The following is a 21,396-nucleotide window of genomic DNA, read 5'->3' as shown; positions in this document are numbered from 1 at the left end:
TTGTGCAACACTTTCATAAGCAGTGTCTCAAAAAAATTCCCAAATGTCATATTAAGTGCTGGCAATCCTTTTATCCAGTTTCATCTTGAAGTACATCTTCATTTGATTTGATAGATTTAATATAGAAATCCCAGAAAGATGCATCAATAAAATACTGTCACGACACACATTCTTTTTATGGTCTAATATTATGCTTTGATACCATTGGTTATCTTAGAAGCACATCATCTAAAATGGTAACAGAATGATGAACTCAGATGCAGAAAGACCTGGGTGTATGAGCATACAAATTGCAAAAGTCTAGCATGCAGGTTTGGAAAGAAATTTATAAAGTCAGTAGAATGATCTTGTTTATTACAAGGGGAAATTGAATATACAAGTTAGGTGGTTATGCTTCAGTTCTACAGTGAATTGGTGAATACACACGTACAGTACTGGTCTCCTTATTTAAGGAAGCATTTAAGTGTATTTGAAGCAGTTCACGGAAAGTTGATGAGACAAGTATCTGAAATGAAAGAGTTGCCTAATGAGGAATGTTTTAAGTTTTTAATCCACTGGAGTTGAGCAGAGTGGTTATGTGGAGTAATGAGATCAGCCATGACTTTATCGAATGGCAGAGTTGCTTGAGGGCCTGAGAGACCTACTCCTCTTCCTAATCTGTATGTTTGTGTGTTCGGATTCATGATGGCCACGCAACATTTCCAGGAAGTTAAAAATAAATAATTTTAATTGTCTAATTACCTTATCTGGCACAATGGAAAAATAATTTGGAGAACAGCTAATGCATCAGTCAATTGAGCAGAACAAATACAATACAATCCTGCATTTCTGTTCATAGAACACTCATCATGATCGATGTGAGGTAACATGTTGTGAAACAGGACTTCCACTTATGGAACATGGATTTGAATGCAGCCAAGCTGATAAAATAAAACTCCTCTTGGTTTGCAAAAAGCAGCTTGGCTCAGCTGTACTGCATTTGGAGTGAACCAAAGCCACCAAAAAATGCCTATGTTTCTACATTAATTTTTAATGTCACCATGAAGCTTTAAAGATGACCAGCATTAGAAATGCAATATAGGCAAGTGCAGCCTCCATGGATGAAGCTGTTAGGTGATGCAAAACAGCCTATAATTTGTTTAACCGAATACATTTCCACCTAAATCCAAGTCCAAAATTGCACATTACCACATGGTCCAAAGTACAAGAAATGTTCCAATTCCACAAAAATGATTCAATTCTGAGCACAGCAATTCATTAAAAAAAACTGAATCAATGTAATTTAGCAACTACAAATTTATGTATTCATGAAACATATCAAAGCATGTACAAAACTCTGATATGACCGCACTTGGTGCACCATATTAGATTACTTAGATTACTCACAGTGTGGAAACAGGCCCTTCGGCCCAACAAGTCCACACCAACCCGCCGAAGCGCAACCCACCCATACCCCTACATTAACCCCTTACCTAACACTACGGGCAATTTAGCATGGCCAATTCACCTGACCCGCACATCTTTGGACTGTGGGAGGAAACCGGAGCACCCGGAGGAAACCCACGCAGACACGGGGAGAACGTGCAAACTCCACACAGTCAGTCGCCTGAGTCGGGAAGGAATATTTTAGGAAGGAAGTGGAAGCTTTGCAAACGGGTCAGAGGATGTTGCTTCGTACAGAGGGAAAGTCTTATGAGGAAAGGTTGAGGGACTTGAGGCTGTTTTCATGAGAGAGAAGAAGGTTGAGAGATAACTTAATAGAGACATATAAGATAATCAAAGGATTAGACAGGGTGGACAGTGAGATCCTTTTTCCTCAGATGATGATGATTAGCACAAGGGGACATAGCTTTAAATTGAGGGGGTGATAGATATAGGACAGATGTCAGAGGTCATTTCTTTACTCAGACAGCAGGAGGGGTGTGGAACTAACTGCCTGCAAAAGTCGAAGACTCACCAACTTTAGGGGCATTTAAATGGCCATTGGATAGACATATGGATCAAACTGGAATACTGTAGGTTAGATGGGATTTAGATTGGTTTCACAGGTCGGTGCAAATTCGAGGGCCGAAGGGCCTGTACTGCGCTGTAATGTTCTAAATATCCTCACCAATAAACAGACAAATCTCTAAACCTCTATTATACGAGTATAGTTTAAACAAAATTTCATAAACTATCAGGACATTACATTGCATGGAGGAGTATGGGACGAAACAAGATGTTCTAATATTGTATGATTTGATATGTAATCTTTACGGCTGCACACATTGAAATAATGTAGTTTTGAGACTTTTGAGACTGAAAATCATCAAGAAGTTTCAAACAAAACTAAAATGGTTAGTTATACAAAACAAAACGTACCAGTTTATCTCATACCAATTAAATCTCTGGCTCAGTAAAGAATCACATAAAATATATTGTGAGTCAATTGTGAATGATGTGTAGTTCCAACAGCACATAAAGTAATGGGCATTTAATGTTTATGACTTAAAAAGCTTGATGCACTTTACTTACCAGCCACAGCAAATGATTTTAGATTTTTAAGTTATTTCCACATCACTGTAGCTTTCTCTCAAAAGAAAATCATGCCAGATTCATTTAGCAATGTAAGTGTTTTAATATGCAACTGCACAAAATGCAAGTGTCAATATTTTTCACATTCTGCTTCTATTATTGTATAGTAATCATGTTAGCTACTAATATAAAATTAAAGGATGCCACTGATATAAAAATTTAATGTTTCTCACAATCATTTTTTACCATGTTGACATTGGGATGTAGACCCAATTAATCAATAAATCTAGTTACACTCCTTTATGATTATTTGTCTGTGAGTCTTAACGGTGTTAATCTCAGCAAAGTCTAATACTGCCCCGCTCCAAGCTCCACACCCAAATACTTCCTGCAGGGGTCACCGGACACAGGAAACACAACTCTCAGGCACGGCGCTCAGTTGTCGTTCACCCACTCCTTCCATGTTTGTGTAAGCCACAATCCAGAGATCAATCCAGCAAAGGATTATTATTTCAAAGATTGAAAAACAATGACGATGAAAAATAAAATGGTTGAGGTGGAACTGGTTGACAATAAATGGAGGCTTCAGCAACAATGCTCAATACAGCCAATAATAACAATCACATGAGGTGCTAGGAAATAAGCAAGGTTGAACCAAAATAGTGAAGTATTCTCTGTCACTTTACAAAATCATTTTTGGCTCTGGACTTCCATTGAGCAAGATTCATGTGCCCAGGTAATAATACCTCAGAGCCATTTTCTTCACACAATCTTCTGCTCTTCATTGCATTGATTATGCAGCTCTGCTCTTTAGTGCCTTTTCTCAGGAACCACATGACCAGAGAAGTGGAAATACTTACCATTGCAGGTACCTTGTGATGTTCACACCACTGGAGCCATATGCAAAGGCCAGCTACATGCCACTAGAGATACTGCAAGCCAGGAAGTGGCCCTTACCCTACAATGTTCAAACCTCAATATTCAACACATCCTAGAGGAAATGCAAGCTCACTCCCTACTCATGGGCAGGACCTAGAGGTGTTGCTGGGGATTAGTCTTATCTCCAGCTGATCACCAAAGGAGACTGAGCCACCAGACAGCCAACTTAGACAAAACATCAACTTGAGGCAGTTAATTCCCCGAATGTAACAGGGCGCCCAGCAGTATAAGAAGCTGCTCAATAATCTTCCGCGCACTCTCAGGGCATGTGCCACCATCCCTCTGCTGCTACTGCATATTCAAAGGGCCACCAGTCACACTAATTATGTCAAGCACACACACACCTCAACAAAGATCCTGGATGATGACTCTCAATATTGCATGCATCATGTAAACTGCTCTCACCCACCTCCTCTCCCAAATTACCAACCCCTCATGTTCTCTGCACTTTCTATTCACCCACCACATGAAATCTTGCCACCTCTCCCACTGCTGAACCATCACTAACAGCTCTTCTATCCACTTCCATTACAGTCAATCGCTCCCATTATCTCACTGCAGGAAAAGCTGGTCCACCCCTCAAATTCTGGAGCATCCGACTGAGCTACCTGAAATCTCAAGACAATTTCCACTGAATCTTCAGTACACTGGGATGTAGACCCAATTAATCAATAAATCTAGTTACACTCCTTTATGATTATTTGTCTGTGAGTCTTAACGGTGTTAATCTCAGCAACTCCTAACTGCAACGGCACAGATCCCCTCACTCTAGTGGATCCAAGCACCTGACCGACCTGGAATAAGACCAGCCCATAAACTGACTATGGTATTGCCCCTTGACTGACTGAAGATGCTTCACGCCACCATGGACTGCCCTGTTTTCACTTTTACACATGGCCATTTGTTTGAAACACATGCAGTGCGATTGCAGCGTAAAATCCTGGCATAGTTTGCAGATCGGATGCTGAAATACACTTAAATGTGCACCAAAGTGATGGATGGTGCTCCTCACCATCACAAGCTGCCAGGTTCCACTTCTGTGCGGGAAAAAAAATGCAAGTTTCAGAAGCATGTGACTGAGCAATGAAGACCCTGTGTATCAAGAAAGCAATATGAGCCACAGAGTCAGTGCTGAAATCAATGAATCTGTATTAAGATTGTAACAGGACATAGACAGAGCCTAGAAATCTCCAAGTAAATGTTGAACTGAGTAGGCTCTAAGAAAGTAGGATGAGAAATAAAATGTGTGCGCCGCTGTGAGTACAAATACACCCTGTTTAGGTGTGTAAGATAAGTGTGTGTCTCCACACGTGACAAGTCATGGTGACCCTGAGCACCGAACTGAACGCTGAAGGACTGAAGTGCTCTCTCTTAACTGATCCGCGAGGAGGTAGGCTGATGTGGTGATACTGATGACTTACAGGGAAAAAAAATTCTCAACATTGGAAGTCTTTTTTTTTCCCTGTTCTCACAACATTTCTCACCAGTAATCACGACACACCAGGGAGAGAAAACCTGTGCCAATTACTTCAGTGAGCTTGTGACAAATCTATCAAACAAGTTCTCCAAAAGGATTCTAATAACAGCTAATGTTGACTCATTGAATTATGGTAGCATTGCTGAATGTGCATTCAGACGCAAAGTCAAATCTCTCTATGTGGATGATGAAATAACTTTGTTAATGATAATCAGGAATGTTGGCTATCTTGACTAGCAATTAAGATCAATTTATCTCCAAAGCAGATAAACTGTTGACTCATCTCATTGCTGCTACTAGAACCTGGTTGTATATAAAATGGTTGATGTTTTCTTCAAGGTGGTTGTCATGGTGTAGAAGGAAACCATTCAGAACATCATGCCTGCACTGACTCATTAAATGAGAATCATTACTTAGTGTCAAGCTATGGCTTTTCCATTCATACACTTGTACTTATTTTGATACAATTAATTATCCAATGCCCTCTTAGTGAATGCATTTGCAGTGAACAACTTAATGGACTGAATTCTTGCCATATTTAGCAATCAATAGAAAGTTGCACTGATCTTTAACACAAAATAACACCTTCAGACATTTCACTGCAGTAAGTTGTAAAATTCTACAACTCTAGATGATATTCAAAATGCTTACAATACCTATAGCCTCAAATTTAGTGACTTCAAACTCTACTTTTGATGCATCTTAATCAGTTAAAAGCTTAGACACATGCTAACTTCATTTTATTTCAACTCATCACTTAGGTTGTCATTATCTTACACAGCCGTTGATTCTGGTAATGACACTAGCTTTAAGCAAGGGGAAAAGAATCAGGCTAGAACTTTCTATTCAAAATTATAACTTTCTCTGGTACCTCAGAGGAGGGAATCTGCAGTGGGGCAGAAATTTTACCCACACCAAGATTTCAGCCAGTCCTCTCACTCCTCACAAGATCTTGGGAATGTGAGCATGTTTTAAGCAGTGACCCATTCCACGCTGACTTACTGATGGCAGTTTATTTACTCTGAAATGGCTTGCTTGTAGGGAGATTGATTCTTGGGACAACAGCAAGTCCCAACACCAACAGAATCAGGTTTTGAAATGCAAGTAAAGTGCTTTGCATCCAAGCGTTCCAGGCACTGGGAGATGAAATGATGGGAAACTCGATGTATTTTATTATCCTGCTAGTCCCTTCATGTTTCTGCAGTGAATGTTCTACTTGAGTGTATAAAACAGCTATTTCCTACCACAAATCCCAACCTCGCCAACATTGCCATGGCTATGTAAGTGTAGCCCTAACCTGCTCAGCTAGCTTCCCTTCTAGATGTATTTTTCAAAATTAGGTAATTTCAGTCATTTTATATGAATGATTCGGTATTTTCCCTTTCAATTATTTTAATATTTAGATAAATCTAAAGCAAAAGGCAGAATGAATCAAGGCCAAGTGCAGCATTCATAAGAAATGAAATAATTCACTCCCTGATTTGATATCATTGACTCTGGCAGCCAATCTCACATCTTGTGTCAGTCCCAGGCTCCTGCATCTGAATAATTTATATTTATATGGGATTCAAGGGTTATGAGGTACAGATGGGAAAGTGAAGTTGAGACAACAACCACATCAGCTGTGTACTGAATTGTGGAGCAGACTCAAAGGATCAAACAACCTTTTCTCTGGCTCCTAAGTCCCATGTTCATGAGGTTCTGCAATCAATTCCCACTCCACGGCTTAAACACAGAAATCAAGGCTGACACTGAAATGCAGTTGAGAGTGAGGACAAAACTGCAGAAAGTGTCACCTTTCAGAGGAGACAGCAGTCTGTTTTAATTGTTGTAGAAGATCCTAAGACATTATACTGAAGAAAAGGGTGTTAACCCCCCCACCGCGCGCGCACGCACACACACACACACACACACACACACACACACACACACACACACACACACACCACACACACACACACACCCTGAAACTATGGTCAATATTTATTCAAGTACGTCACAAAAATAGATTACCTTGTCATGATTACATTTTTTGGGTGTTTGCCAAGTACAAATTGGCAGCTGCATTTTCTACAGTCAACAGTGACAACGTTTCAGAATGTACTTCATTGTCTGTAAAGCACCTAGTGGTCAAGAAATGTGCGATATAAACATGGCTATTCTTTCTTCCCCAAGGCTTTTTCTTCCCTGAATTTAAACTTTCCAACGTCGACATTCCCCATTATAGATTACAATACTGACTATGAAAACTTTTCATTGCATCTTGCTACAAATGACAGCACCCCATTTCTAGAAAGAGGGTGCTAGATTCCTAACAACTGTGAATATGAAATGGCAGTGAAAACAAAAGTGGAGAACAGCAAATTTAAAAAGGATAATTTATTAATTATACCTAAGAATGCAAGTTAAAATTACACAAAAGTGCAGTTTGAACTCTTTCCCCTAATGCCAGCTCTTCTGAAGATAATACTTGACCTCTATCCCTTATCTTTCATAGGGTAGTGTTGCTCACTTCTCCCTCACTAACTAGCAGCTGAACAGTGTTATTTGAATAATCTTATAGCAAATGTCCATATTTTCATAGTCGTTAATGACAGGTTTTTCAGTCTCTCAACTACTGCACCAATCTTAAAAGTTACTTAATCACAAAGTGGCTGAACATGCAACTGGAAAATCATGAGCTTGTCAAACAAACATACATATAATTATATGGAATATACAGCTCAGAAGCCAGCCAACTGTGCCAGCTTATACTCCATATAGACTCAAGACTGTGTGGCCAAATTCAGCTGATTTACACATTTGCTGATAACGTTACTGTAGTGAGTTGGATCTCAAACAATGATGAGATAGAGTACAGGAAAAAGATAGACAGATTCATGGCATGGTGTAAAGACAACAATCTCTCTCTCAATGTCAGCAGAAAGAAAGGAGCTGGTCATCCACTTCAGGGAGTAGAGTGGAGGACATGCCTCTGTCTGTATCAATGGGGCTGAGATGGAGATGGTTGGCAGCTTCAGTTTCTAGGAGCAAATATCACCAATAATCTGTCCTGGTCCATCTATGTCCATCAATACCCCTCCTTCCTTAGAAGGGTAAAGAAATGTCCAGAATAACATTTACCAATTGTTATAGGTGCACTATAGAAAGCATCCTATCCAGATGCATCACACCTTGATATGACAACTGCTTTGCTGAAGACTGCAAGAAATTACAGAGCTGTGAACGCAGCCCAGTCTATCCTGAAAAGCAGCCTTCCTTCCATTGATTCCGTCTATACTTCCTGCTATCTAGGGAAAGCAGCCAACATCAAAGCTCCCCCCCCCCCCCCCCCAAACTTGGTTACACTCTCTTCTGTCAGGCAGAAGATACACAAATTTGAAAACACAAACCAAAAGATTCATGAACATTCTACTTGCTGTTATCAGACTTATGACAGACTTCTCATATATTCGAGTTTATCTTTCTTTGCACCTTCCTCCGTAGCTGTAACACTATATTCTGGATTCTGTTCTATAACCATAATGTACTTATGTAAGGTATGATTTGTCTGGTTAGCACGCAAAACAATACTTTTCACTATATCTCGGTACATGTGACAATAATAAATCAAATCAAAATCAGCCTGGGAATATTTTACTTTTAAAACTTTTTATAGTTTCCTTTATATTCCCTACTGGATTCTTTAATGACTGTTTTGTATTCTTGTTCTAAAGTGGGAAAACACACACTGTCAAAAATCTAAATGTTCAGGACCATGCTGAGGTCACCCACAGTGAATGAAAGAAACAACCAGCCAGTGCATGGTTCCCTGATAGTCATTGTCTTAGAGATACCATATTGTTCTTTTGAATTATCTTTTCACTTTCTCCAGTTCTTCTATACCAATTGTATTAGCAACAAAATGGATATAATGTCCAATTGTGCTATAATTAATGGTCATCATCAAGATTAAAATAAACTTTTTTTTAAATTCTCTCTTTCACTGGAATTAAGCAATAGTGCTTGCATTGTCTTTTTATTGTCTTTAAAAAATCATAGATTTTCATGATTTACAAATTTGTACTCTCAAATACTTTATTTCTCTGCTCCTTATAAATTCTTTCTTTCCAAATAATATGTAACCTCCTTACCTCGTATCAAGATGCAAAATCTCAGTTATTTAAATTAATTTTCAACTGATACACCCATTCTGGAAGGTTATTAACATTACATTGTCATTTTCTGCACTTTCCCAAGAACTGACCACCCACTCTTCCCTAATGTTGTGCCATCAGCAAATTTAGAAACTGCTTTTTGATACGAAAATCAAAACTGTAGCACAACCAACTTTTTTTAAAAAATAGCTATCAATTACAATTTCTCATCATTGAGAAGTGCACAGAAATATGTTAAATTATCAACAATCAAAAATAGATGTTTGGCATTAATGCTGAAACAATTTGTTCCCTTCTGACATAAAAACTGGAAGGAATACAAATCAATCAATTAACTTTTAAAATCAACAAGTACAGAGATGAATCATGGATGTGCCTACCCCTGCGGTGAGAGTTTATCCAGCCAACCTTCCTTTGTCTTCTTTGGCACACCATAGAAGCAAGCATATGGTGAGATCGGATCATGCTCATTAGGTCCTGCATCACAGATAGATTCTTCAGTGGCATTAGGGAGAAGTGAGCAATTCTCTGTTTTCACAAAACTCTGCTTAGATGGTGCTTGAAGTTTGCAATAGTCTCTAGGAACTGCCTGAACAGTTAACTTCGGCTTGCAAGTACTGTCGCTGATTGTAGAATATTCCATTTCAGGATCTTCGCCTGCTGTATGGAGGTCAGAGTGTGATAATACCTGCTCCACCTTGTTATTGTCGCACAACTTTGCACCATGGTGGGTTCTGTAAATTAGTAAATACTGTGTTATTTACTTCTTGACTGAAAATAATTACATCATTATCCTTTTATAAAGTTATCTACTAATCTCCCATTAAGAAGCAGTGTCAATCCTGCCTCAGCACTCTTGCTTCTGAATCTAAAGATTTTGGGCTCAGGTGTCCAGCAGTGTTTTAGCACAACAATCTCAGCTAAAGCCTCTATGCATTGCCATGCAGCGCTGCACTGCCAGAGGTGCCATCTTCTAATCAACTATTAAGCTTCCCCATCTGCCCTTTCAGATAAAAGTCCCATTGCCATGCAGAAAAAAAGAGTATGGGAATTGGCCATATCTAGTCATTGTCACATTTTGTTGTGGGAGCTTGCTGTGTGCAGATGAGCTGCCACTGTTGAAGTATTTCAAAAGTGACTGCACTTAAAAGAATTTAACAGGCTGGAATGCACTGCAGGACATTCAATAATGTAGAAGGACTACACAAATGCACGTCTCTCTCTAAATCTGGAGATTAGAGCGATCTACAAATGAATCAATATTCTCTTTTCAGACATTAACTCAGTCATTGGGTACTTCCAGTAATTTGTTCTCCATTTCAAATTGTTTTTACCCAACATTACGGAGAGTCAAAGGACTATTTCACTCACTGTTTTATTTCTTCATTCTATATTTTTCACACAGCGACAGCAGTGTTCAATTAATACTGGACTCAACCTTTTTTTTCTAAAGAACATGCCTAAAATAACTGTAGCAAGTCTCTGAACCAGCATTTAAATTGTTTTTGGACAGTATTTACCTGCATAAAACAAAACAATTTCTAAAATCAAAAAGTTATACGTAGAAATAAATGATGCAATTGTCAACAAATTTACTTCCAGTGTTTCAATCCAACCCAAGCAAATTGTCTAACATGATTTCAATGACTTGATTCCAAGCAGCACTAAAATCATTAACATTTAAATTAAAAGGCAGAAGGAGGTCTTTCTAAATAACCAAGCTGTGTTAGCGTTTCTACTGTTCGCAAACAGAAGATCTAGCCATGAAAGCCTGCCAAGCTCCTTTATCTCCCATTTCTTCAAGCACCTGCCTAACGTGTTTTTGAAAAGTAAACATGGGTTTCAGTTTCACTCAGTAAGTCATAGAGTCATAGTCAATTACTATCTCACAATACCATACAATCCTTTAGGTAAAAATAACTTCTCATCTTCATCCGTTTGGTTATAATAAGTCATAAAAAATGTCCCTCATCTTAAACACCTTAATCTCTGATTTGTACCGTGAATAAGAACACTTACAGTACAGATTCCTATATAAGACAAAGCTACTGATTTCCAGCCTCTTAGGCATCCCCTATTTGCTATCATGAACGATGACCTGGATGAAGGGCCTCAATGATAAGGAAATCAAAAGGTAAAAGGGGATAGACAAGAAGGTGGAGCTGAATTAGATCAGTGTGATCTTATTTATTGGTGAAGCAGGTTTGAAGGCCTGGATCACCTACTCAAGTTCCCAATTTATTTGTGTATGAATGGGAGGTGGGTAAACTTCAACTTAGGCTAATTGGGAAGAACAGTATGTTTTTGCGCTGCACATTTGATAAATACATATTGACAAGGAGGACTGAAATTGCATTAGTGCATGACCTTGCATACACATAGCACAATAAACATGCAACATGTCAAAAACAGCACTTATACAAAAGGCTCTCCGTAACCAAAATTCCTATCTCTACCATAAACGAAGTTTCATTTTATGAAAACTTAGCCTACTATGGGTTATGGTTTCTATTCAGGAAAAAAAAGCCTTCTGAATTCCAGTTGAACAGGTTCATTTAGCAAGAATGAGACAGTCAGTCAAACACCACAAGGTGCTGGAGAAATACAATTGATCTGGCAGGATCTGTGGAGAAAGTAACAGATAAACTCCCAAAAAGTCATATTCAAACATTAATTGTTGTTTTGCTTTCTGCGGATACGGCCGGACCTGCTGAATTTCTCCACACTTGGTTTTAAAATTAGAGCTGTGAACACAGCCCAGTCTATCTTGTTTTAGCTATTTAGCATCTGCCTTTATTTTATTGAGTAAAACAGTTGTTTCCAGAAAGACTGACCAAAGACATTTAATTTAGGAAAATATATTTTGTTGGGCAACTTTTCAGTATCAATAAATAAATCATTCACAGGTAAAACTTTAAAACTGCTTTCAAAATAACTCTGTACTATAAACAAAATATAAACAAGGCTAAAATTCACTTAACACTTCTACAGATAGGAAAGTATTTTTAAAATGCTGAAGTTTGTTTAATAACAGTGGGTTCAATGCCATTTCTATTGTACAAGACGTAAAGTAATTTTCATCTTACACCGACTATACCCATCCTGTTGATGTCACACAGTCTGTGGGTGGTAACAGGGAGTTCTGTTCTAGTTATTAAAAGATGATGTATCTGTACCAGTTCCCTAAGGTTCCGTAATTATGCCTCACAATTAGTTACATTCATTGCTATCAGGCGTCAAACCTTCTTTATAACGATGAGAGATATGCTACACCAGTGCATCCCCCACTGTGCAAATCATTCGATAGGCTCCCGACAAATGGAAAAACAAATTAGGATTGACTGCAGTAAATTCTCTCAAGCAACCGTTTACCCTGTACCATACACTGTGGGGGATGGCCAAAACCACATCACGCTAGCAGTGGTCAACAGGAAAATACTACAATTTCCCACAAATTTCTGGGAAGTGGAGGTGGTGCTGGTGGAGGAAGCAGCAGACTAAAGCTCCAAATATTTTTTAGGGGGCATGGAGATCAGAGTTACTGCTCTGTTCTCCTTTTCCAATCAAAAAATTTAATATTAAGAATTCTAAAAATGCCACTAGTTGACTCACAGCACCAAATTCACCCCTCTTCTGGGCGCAGGAAGCAACCAAACAAACTAAGGGTGATCATGCAAGCTTTGCAAAGGCTTATTGTTTTCTCTACCCTATCAAAAAACATCAAATGACTAACATTGAGCCTATAAGTAGCAAGGTGCTTTCAGAAAAGCTCTCTGCTCACCAAAATCATCCTGCAACATTTAAAGTTCAGGATACTCCAGGACATTAAGGGAATATTGAAAATTAATCATGAGTGAAAAAATGTAAACAACTGAATTCCTTTCCAAATGTGTGATGCGACCAAAGCTGTTTGTACTGCTCCATCAGAACAACTTATCTTCAATAAACTAGGAGTGAAATAAGGGAGGAAACCTAGTCTTAAACACACAATAAAGTATTGAGCAAACATATATCTGAAATCAGCTAGTAAATAGCTTCCACTCCCACGTACATTTTAGTGTTTGAACAGAGATCATTGGGGCAAGGAGCAGACATTTAATCCTGCCTGCTGGTAGGAACATGCATGGTTACAGTCAGGGAATTCCTTACAATTCCTGATGAACAATCTCTGTGGTGAATAGCTTCCTGGTTGACATTGCAGTGGATAATTACACCTTCATCTCGTACGGTCCTGAAGTATTTTACATGTACTGCTCTTCCTAGGAAGGTCACCTTATTATTTCCTTAATTAAATAATGCTTTACTTAGGTTACTGCAAAACTAGCAAATCCAAGGCAAACAAAAAAGAAAATGCTGTTCAAATTGCACAATACCTGAATGCAGAGTCTTTGGCAGAGCCAAAAGAAACTGTAAAAATTAAATACAATCTGATTTACCTTCCTTGAAGATATAACTGCCCAGATGTACACTTTCAAGATTTTCTCCTTCTTTCAAATACATCTTTCAGGTGTGAAGGATTGTTTAATCCCAACCCAATCTAGTCCCACCTGCCAGCACCTAGCCCATATCCCTCCAAAACCTTCCTATTCATATACCCATCCAAATGCCTTTTAAATGTTGCAATTGTACCAACCTCCACCACATCCTCTGGCAGCTCATTCCATACACGTACCACCCTCTGCGTGAAAAAGTTGTCCCTTATGTCTCTTTTATATCTTTCCCCTCTCACCTTAAACCTATGCCCTCTAGTTCTGGACTCCCCAACCCCAGGCAAAAGACTTTGTCTATTTATCCTATCTATGCTCCTCATAATTTTGTAAACCTCTATAAGGTCACCCCTCAGTCTCCGACGCTCCAGGGAAAACAGCCCCAGCCTGTTCAGCCTCTCCCTGTAGCTCAGATCCTCCAACCCCGGCAACATCCTTGTTAATTTTTTCTGAACCCTTGCAAGTTTCACAACATCTTTCCGATAGAAAGGAGACCAGAATTGCAAGCAATATTCCAATGTCCTGTACAGCCACAACATGACCTCCCAACTCCTGTATCCAATACTCTGACCAATAAAGGAAAGCATACCAAACGCCTGCTTCACTATCCTATCGACTGTGACTCCACTTTCAAGGAGCTATGAACCTGCACTCCAAGGTCTCTTTGTTCAGCAACACTCCCTAGGACCTTACCATAAAATGTATAAGTCCTGCTAAGATTTGCTTTCCCAAAATGCAGCACCTCGCATTTATCTGAATTAAACTCCATCTGCCACTTCTCAGCCCATTGGCCCATCTGGTACAGATCCTGTCGTAATCTGAAGTAACCCTCTTCGCTGTCCATTACACCTCCAATTTTGGCGTTATCTGCCAACTTACTAACTGTACCTCTTATACTCGCATCCAAAACATTTATGTAAATGACAAAAAGCAGAAGGCCCAGCACTGATCCTCGTGGCACTCCACTGGTCACAGGCCTCCAGTCTGAAAAACAACCCTCCACCGCCAGCCTATGTCTTCTACCTTTGAGCCAGTTCTGTATCCAAATGGCTAGTTGTCCCTGTTTTCCATGAGATCTAACCTTGCAGATCAGGCTCCCATGGGGAACCTTGTCGAACACCTTACTGAAATCCATATAGATCACATCTACTGCTCTGGCTCATCAATCTTCGTTGTTGCATCTTCAAAAAACTCAATCACGTTTGTGAGACATGATTTCCCACGCACAAAGCCAAATTGATTATCCCGAATCATTCCTTGCCTTTCCAAATACATGTAGATCCTGTCCCTCAGGATTCTCTCCAACAACTTGCCCACCACCGATGCCAGGCTCACCTGTCTATAGATCCCTGGCTTGTCTTTACCGCCCTTCTTAAACAGTGGCACCACGTTTGCCAACCTCCAGTCTTCTGACACCTCACCTGTGACTATCGATGATACATATATCTCAGCACGAGGCCCAGCAATCACTTCTCTAGCTTCCCACAGAGTTCTCGGGAACACTTGATCAGGTCCTGAGGATTTATCCATCTTTAACCGTTTCAAGGCATCCAGCACTTCCTCCTCTGTAATCTGGACATTTTGCAAGATGTCACCATCTATTTCCCTACAGTCTACATCTTCCATATCCTTTTCCACAGTAAATACTGATTCAAAATATTCATTTAGTATCTCCCCTATTTTCTGTGGATCCACACAAAGGCCGCCTTGCTGATCTTTGAGGGGCCCTATTCTCTCCCTAATTACCCTTTTGTCTTTAATGTATTTGTAAAAACTCTTTGGATTCTTCTAATTGTATTTGCCAAAGTTATCTCATGTACACGTTTTGCCTTCTTGATTACCTTCTTAAGTATACTCCTGCTTCCTTTATACACTAAGGATTCACTCGATCTATCCTGTATATACCTGACATATACTTCCTTCTTTTTCTTAAGCAAACCCTCAATTTCTTTAGTCATCCAGCATTCCCTACACCTACCAGCTTTCCCTTTCACCCTGACAGGAATATACTTTCTCTGGACTTTCGTTATCTCATTTCTGAAGGCTACCCATTTTCCAGCCATCCCTTTTCCTGCAAACATCTGCCTCCAATCAGCTTTCGAAAGTTCTTGCCTAATACTGTCAAAATTGGCCTTTCTTCAATTTAGAACTTCAAATTTTAGATCTGGTCTATCCTTTTCCATCACTATTTTAAAACAAATAAAATTATGGTCGCTGGCCCCAAAGTGCTCCCCCACTGACACCTCAGTCACCTGTCCTGCCTTATTTCCCAAGAATAGGTCAAGTGTTGCACCTTCTCTAGTAGGTACATCCACATACTGAATCAGAAAATTGTCTTGTACGCACTGAAGAAATTCCTCTCCATCTAAACTTTTCACACGATAGCAGTCCCAGTCTATGTTTGGAAAGTTAAAATCCCCTACCATAACCACCCTATTATTCTTCCAGATAGCTGAGATTGTGGGCGGCACGGTGGCACAGTGGTTAGCACTGCTGTCTCACAGCGCCTGAGACCCGGGTTCTGTGTGTGGAGTTCGCACATTCTCCCCGTGTCTGCGTGGGTTTCCTCCGGGTGCTCCGGTTTCCTCCCACAGTCCAAAGATGTGCGGGTCAGGCGAATTGGCCATGCTAAATTGCCCGTAGTGTTAGGTAAGGGGTAAATGTAGGGGTATGGGTGGGTTGCGCTTCGGCGGGTCGGTGTGGACTTGTTGGGCCGAAGGGCCTGTTTCCACACTGTAAGTAATCTAATCTAATCTCCTTACAAGTTTGTTTCTCAACTTCCCTCTGACTATTGGGGGGTCTATAATACAAGGAAAAAGTGAGGTCTGCAGATGCTGGAGATCAGAGCTGAAAGTGTGTTGCTGGAAAAGCGCAGCAAATCAGGCAGCATCCAAGTAACCAGAAATTCGACGTTTCGGGCATAAGCCCTTCATCAGGAATCCTTGGATGCTGCCTGACCTGCTGCGTTTTTCGGGTCTATAATACCATCCCAATAAGGTGATCATCCATTTCTTATGTCTCAGTTCCACCCAAATAACTTCCCTGGATGTATTTCCGGGAATATCCTCCCTCAGCACAGCTGTAATGCTATCCCTTCTCAAAAATGCCACTCCCCCTCTTCTCTTGCCTCCCTTTCTATCCTTCCTGTAGCACTTGTATCCTGGAACATTAAGCTGCCAGTCCTGCCCATCCGTGAGCCATGTTACCGTAATTGCTATGATATCCCAGTCCAATGTTCCTAACCATGCTCTGAGTTCATCTGCCTTCCCTGTTGTCCCCTTGCATTGAAATAAATGCAGTTCAATTTTATTAGTCCTACCTTGGCGCTGCCTGACCTGACTGTTTGACTCACTTCTGCTCTCAGCTGTACCCGTCTCACTATCTCCCTGGGGACACCCCCTTCCCCCATCTTACTAGTTTAAATCCTCCCAAGCAGCTCCAGCAAATCTCCCTGGCAGTATATTAGTCCCCTAATTTAGATGCAATCCGTCCTTCTTGCACAGTTCACTTCTACCCCAAAAGAGATTCCAATGATCCAAAAATGTGAATCCTTCTCCCATACGTCAGCTCCTCGGCCATGCATTCATCTGCTCTATCCTTCTATTCCTGCCCTCACTAGCTCGTAGCACTGGGAGTAATCCAGATATTATTAACCTTGAGGACCTCCTTTTTAAATTCCTTCCTAACTCTCTGTAATCTCCCTTCAGAGTCGCAACCTTGTCCCTTCCAATGTCATTGGTTCCAATGTGGACAATGACCTCTTGCTGGCCCCTCTTCCCCATGAGAACATTCTGCACCCTCTCTGAGACATCCTTGATCCTGGCACCAGGGAAACAACACACCATTCTGATTTTTCTCTGCTGGCCACAGAAACGTCTGTCTGTACCTCTGACTACAGAATCCCCTAACACAATTGATCTCTTGGAAGCCAACGTACCCCTCGTTGCAGTAGAGCTAATCTCAACACTAGAAACTTGGCTGTTCGTGCTCCATTCCCCTGAGAATCCATCACCCCCTACATTTTCCAAAACAGCATACCTGTTTGAAATGGGTATATCCACAAAAGACTCCTGCACTAGCTGCCTACCTCTTTCACCCTTCCTGGAGTTAACCCATCTATGTGACTGTATCGGAGACTTTCCCCCATTCCTATATCTGCCATCCATTACATACTGTTGCTGCTGCAAATTCCTCATCGCTTCTATCTGTCTCTCCAACCGATCCACTCAATCTGATAAGATTCGCATCCAACAGCATTTATGGCAGATATAATCCGCAGTAACCCTTAAACTCTCTTTAAACTCCCACATCTGACAAGAAGTACATATCACTGCAAAGGACATTTTTGCTCCCTCACAATCTACAGACCCAGAAAATAACACTGTCTTATTCCTCTACAAACACTGCCCCAGGTTAAATTAATAGCTATAGCTTATATTTTAAGTTTTATCAAGAGTCTTATCTCCATAAACATTTAATCAAGAAAGAATCCACTATACTCACTACTGCAGCCTTTCCCTTGGACAAACTTAAAACTACAATTAACTTATCCGATTCTGTGCACTTCGCCCAACAGTTCCTCCAAGATTAGTTGTGAATATCACTGTTTGTTAATTTTCCCAGATGCACTCCGATGTCCAGCGATACACGAAATCAAACAGCAAAGGCGGTAACTGTGCAGGTTCGCTCTCTCTCTCTCCTGCACTGTCCTCACCATGTGCTTCCTTTGTCTGCTCTTCTCCCTTTTAAACTGCTGTTGTTTTGAATATTTTTTTCCCAAAGTTCCAAAACAATGCAACAGCATATAAAACAGTAATTGCTTCTCCTGGAATTCAAGGAAATCACCTCCAACACCTAAAATACCTCAAAAAAAAGGAGCAGCTCTTACAGCCAGAAATTTTTTCCATCTTCCATCTTGGATTACCCAGGGTCTGATATTGTAGAGTCACATTCAATGAAAATGTAACCACTGTGTAAGTTAACAAATTGGGTTCTGAATTTTCTCAGTCTTAGATAAACATTGAGACCAAATATATGCAAGATTTACTGTCACGTAATAACAACCATGAACCCAACTTTGAATATTTCTTAAAATTAAGATCAGAAGTGTTAACATTTAAATAGCAAACATAAATGGATAAGTATAAGGAACGAACATGCTAATATGAAAGGTTATTTGTAGAAGATTATTTAAATCATTAAACTTTAAATCATTAAACATTCTTTACAATAGAAAAGTTTTAAATTGTGTGAACTGTTAATACCTTAATTCATTGTTTGTCTCTTGGTCACTAATTGCTCTTGTTGATGCTTCAATACCATGCAGAAGATGTCTGTTTAAAATCTCCTGAGAAAGAATTTTCTTTTTTAAAAAAAATCCAAACAATTACAGAAATTACATATTTTAACAATTGAAAAGAATAATTAAGCATGAATTTTAAAACATTAACTAATAAATATTTGGAGAAACAGTTAATTGGTCAAACATGTCTATGCCAATGTATTTCTCCACTAAAAGTTTTGGCTTTTCTTGCCCCAATTTCAGGTCCCCTTCTGCTGCCATCAGTTCAATCCATAAAGTACAGATCATCAGGTCTGTCTTCTTTCTAAGTTATTGATGTAATCACAACAAACCTCAGATATAAACTGATCATTCCAAAAGTAGGTGTTGTATGTTGTGGTTCTGTTCACCAAGCTGGGAATTTGCATTGCGAACGTTTCATCCCCTGTCTAGGTGACATCCTTAGCGCTTGGGAGCCTCCTGTGAAGCGCTTCTGTGATGTTTCCTCTGGCATTTATAGTCGTTTGTCTCTGCCGCTTCCAGCTGTCCATTGCAGTGGTCGGTATGTTGGGTCCAGGTCGATGTGCTTATTGATTGAATCTGTGGATGAGTGCCATGCCTCTAGGAATTCCTTGGCTGTTCTTTGTTTGGTCTGTCCTATAATAGTAGCGTTGTCCCAGTCGAATTCATGTTGTTTGTCATCTGCGTGTGTGGCTACTAAGGATAGCTGGTCGTGTCGTTTCGTGACTAGTTGGTGTTCATGGATGCGGATCGTTAGCTGTCTTCCTGTTTGTCCTATGTAGTGTTTTGTGCAGTCCTTGCATGGGATTTTGTACACTACGTTGGTTTTGCTCATGCTGGGTATCAGGTCCTTTGTCCTGGTATGCTGTTGTCTGAGAGTGGCTGTTGGTTTGTGAGCTGTTATGAGTCCTAGTGGACGTAGTAGTCTGGCTGCCAGTTCAGAAATGTTCTTGATGTATGGTAGTGTGGCTAGTCCTTTGGGTTGTGGCATGTCCTTATTCCATAGTCTTTCCCTTAGGCATCTTGATGAATTGCAATTTCATCAACAGATGCCTAAGGGAAAGACAATGAAATGAGGACATGCCACAACCCAAAGGACTAGCCACACTACCATATATCAAGAACATTTCTGAACTGACAGCCAGACTACTACGACCACTAGGACTCATAACAGCTCACAAACCAACAGCCACTCTCAGACAACAACATACCAGGACAAAGGACCTGATACCCAGCATGAGCAAAACCAATGTAGTGTACAAAATCCCATGCAAGGACGGCAAAAAACACTACATAGGACAAACAGGAAGACAGCTAACAATCCGTATCCATGAATGCCAACTAGCCACGAAACGACACGACCAGATATCCTTAGTAGCTACACACGCAGATGACAAGCAACATGAGTTCGACTGGGACAACACTACTATTATAGGACAAGCCAAACAGAACAGCCAGGGAATTCCTAGAGGCATGGCACACATCCACAGATTCTATCAACAAACACATCGACTTGAACCCAATGTATCGGGCACTGCAGCGGACAGCTAGAACTGACAACCAGAAGTGGCAGAGACAGACGACTATAAATGCTGGAGGAAACATCACGGAAGCGCTTCGCAGGAGGCTCCCAAGCACTGAGGATGTCACCTAGACAGAGGACAAAACGTCTGCAATGCAAATTCCCAGCTCGGCGAACAAAACCACAACAATGAGCACCCATGCTACAAATCTTCTCACAAACGTAGGTATTGTATGGAGGTGGTAACAGTTTATGTAGTTAACTCAAACAAAATGAATATATGATGTGAGGAAACATATTACATTTCTCATTTTATAAAGTTCCAAAATTGCATAATTGCTAACAGACTGACTGAACTAAATGTGTTAAATTTTAACTTACGTTTTATGTATTCACTTGCAATGAAATAAACTGAGTAATGAGTTGTATCGGGCCTTGTCTTGAAAGGTTTCCAGATCTGCCTTTAAAACTATTGCAGAGGCATACATGGAGGCACAGCAAATTGTAGGAATGTTCAGTTTAGATCACACAGTTTTATTGCAACCCAGTCACACTACTGTACAGTTAGACATTGGACAATGTAAATACATTCCAACAGAAGGTGCTACAATCTTAAAAGACATTTGGATAAGTTCATGAATAGGAGAGGGTTGGAGGGACATAGTCCAGTAGCAGCCGGTGGTACTAATTTAGTTTGGTATTATGCTCAACATAGACCAGTTGGACCGAAGGGTCTGTTTCCAAGCTGTATGTCTACTTGACTACTTATTGGAGAGACTAGCACCTCTGTACCCAAGTAAACCTTTAAGGCAGATCTACTATTTTCACGATCTAGCAGTCATCAATTCTACTATACATATGAAAGAATGTATTCTTACTGCAGTAGAATAACTTATAACTGAGTGCTTGCCAAATTGTGATGGTAATTCCATTATTCATTTGTCTAACCTCTTGGTTTGACAATGCTAAGGATGATCTACAACATTCCGTGCAAATAC

The 21,396-nt window shown here is 40.1% G+C and overlaps 1 protein-coding gene across 3 annotated transcripts in view; it reads right to left on the bottom strand.

Moving 5' to 3' along the window:
• The window catches only part of arap2 (ArfGAP with RhoGAP domain, ankyrin repeat and PH domain 2), a 309,350-nt gene that overhangs the window by 211,451 nt on the left and 76,503 nt on the right, over positions 1-21,396 (bottom strand). For 2 of the 3 annotated variants that reach the window (XM_060825023.1, XM_060825042.1), the window contains exons 5-6: positions 18,839-18,936; positions 9,468-9,821 (exon numbers count right to left, since the gene is read on the bottom strand). In XM_060825023.1, coding sequence (XP_060681006.1) covers positions 9,468-9,821; positions 18,839-18,936 — 452 coding nt within the window. The remainder of the gene's footprint in view (positions 1-9,467; positions 9,822-18,838; positions 18,937-21,396) is intronic. The other variant, XM_060825033.1, reaches the window with a different exon arrangement.

The sequence above is a fragment of the Hemiscyllium ocellatum genome, chromosome 1, assembly GCF_020745735.1.
Source record: "Hemiscyllium ocellatum isolate sHemOce1 chromosome 1, sHemOce1.pat.X.cur, whole genome shotgun sequence".
Taxonomy (NCBI): domain Eukaryota; kingdom Metazoa; phylum Chordata; class Chondrichthyes; order Orectolobiformes; family Hemiscylliidae; genus Hemiscyllium; species Hemiscyllium ocellatum.
This window is presented reverse-complemented; position numbering and strand designations above follow the sequence as displayed.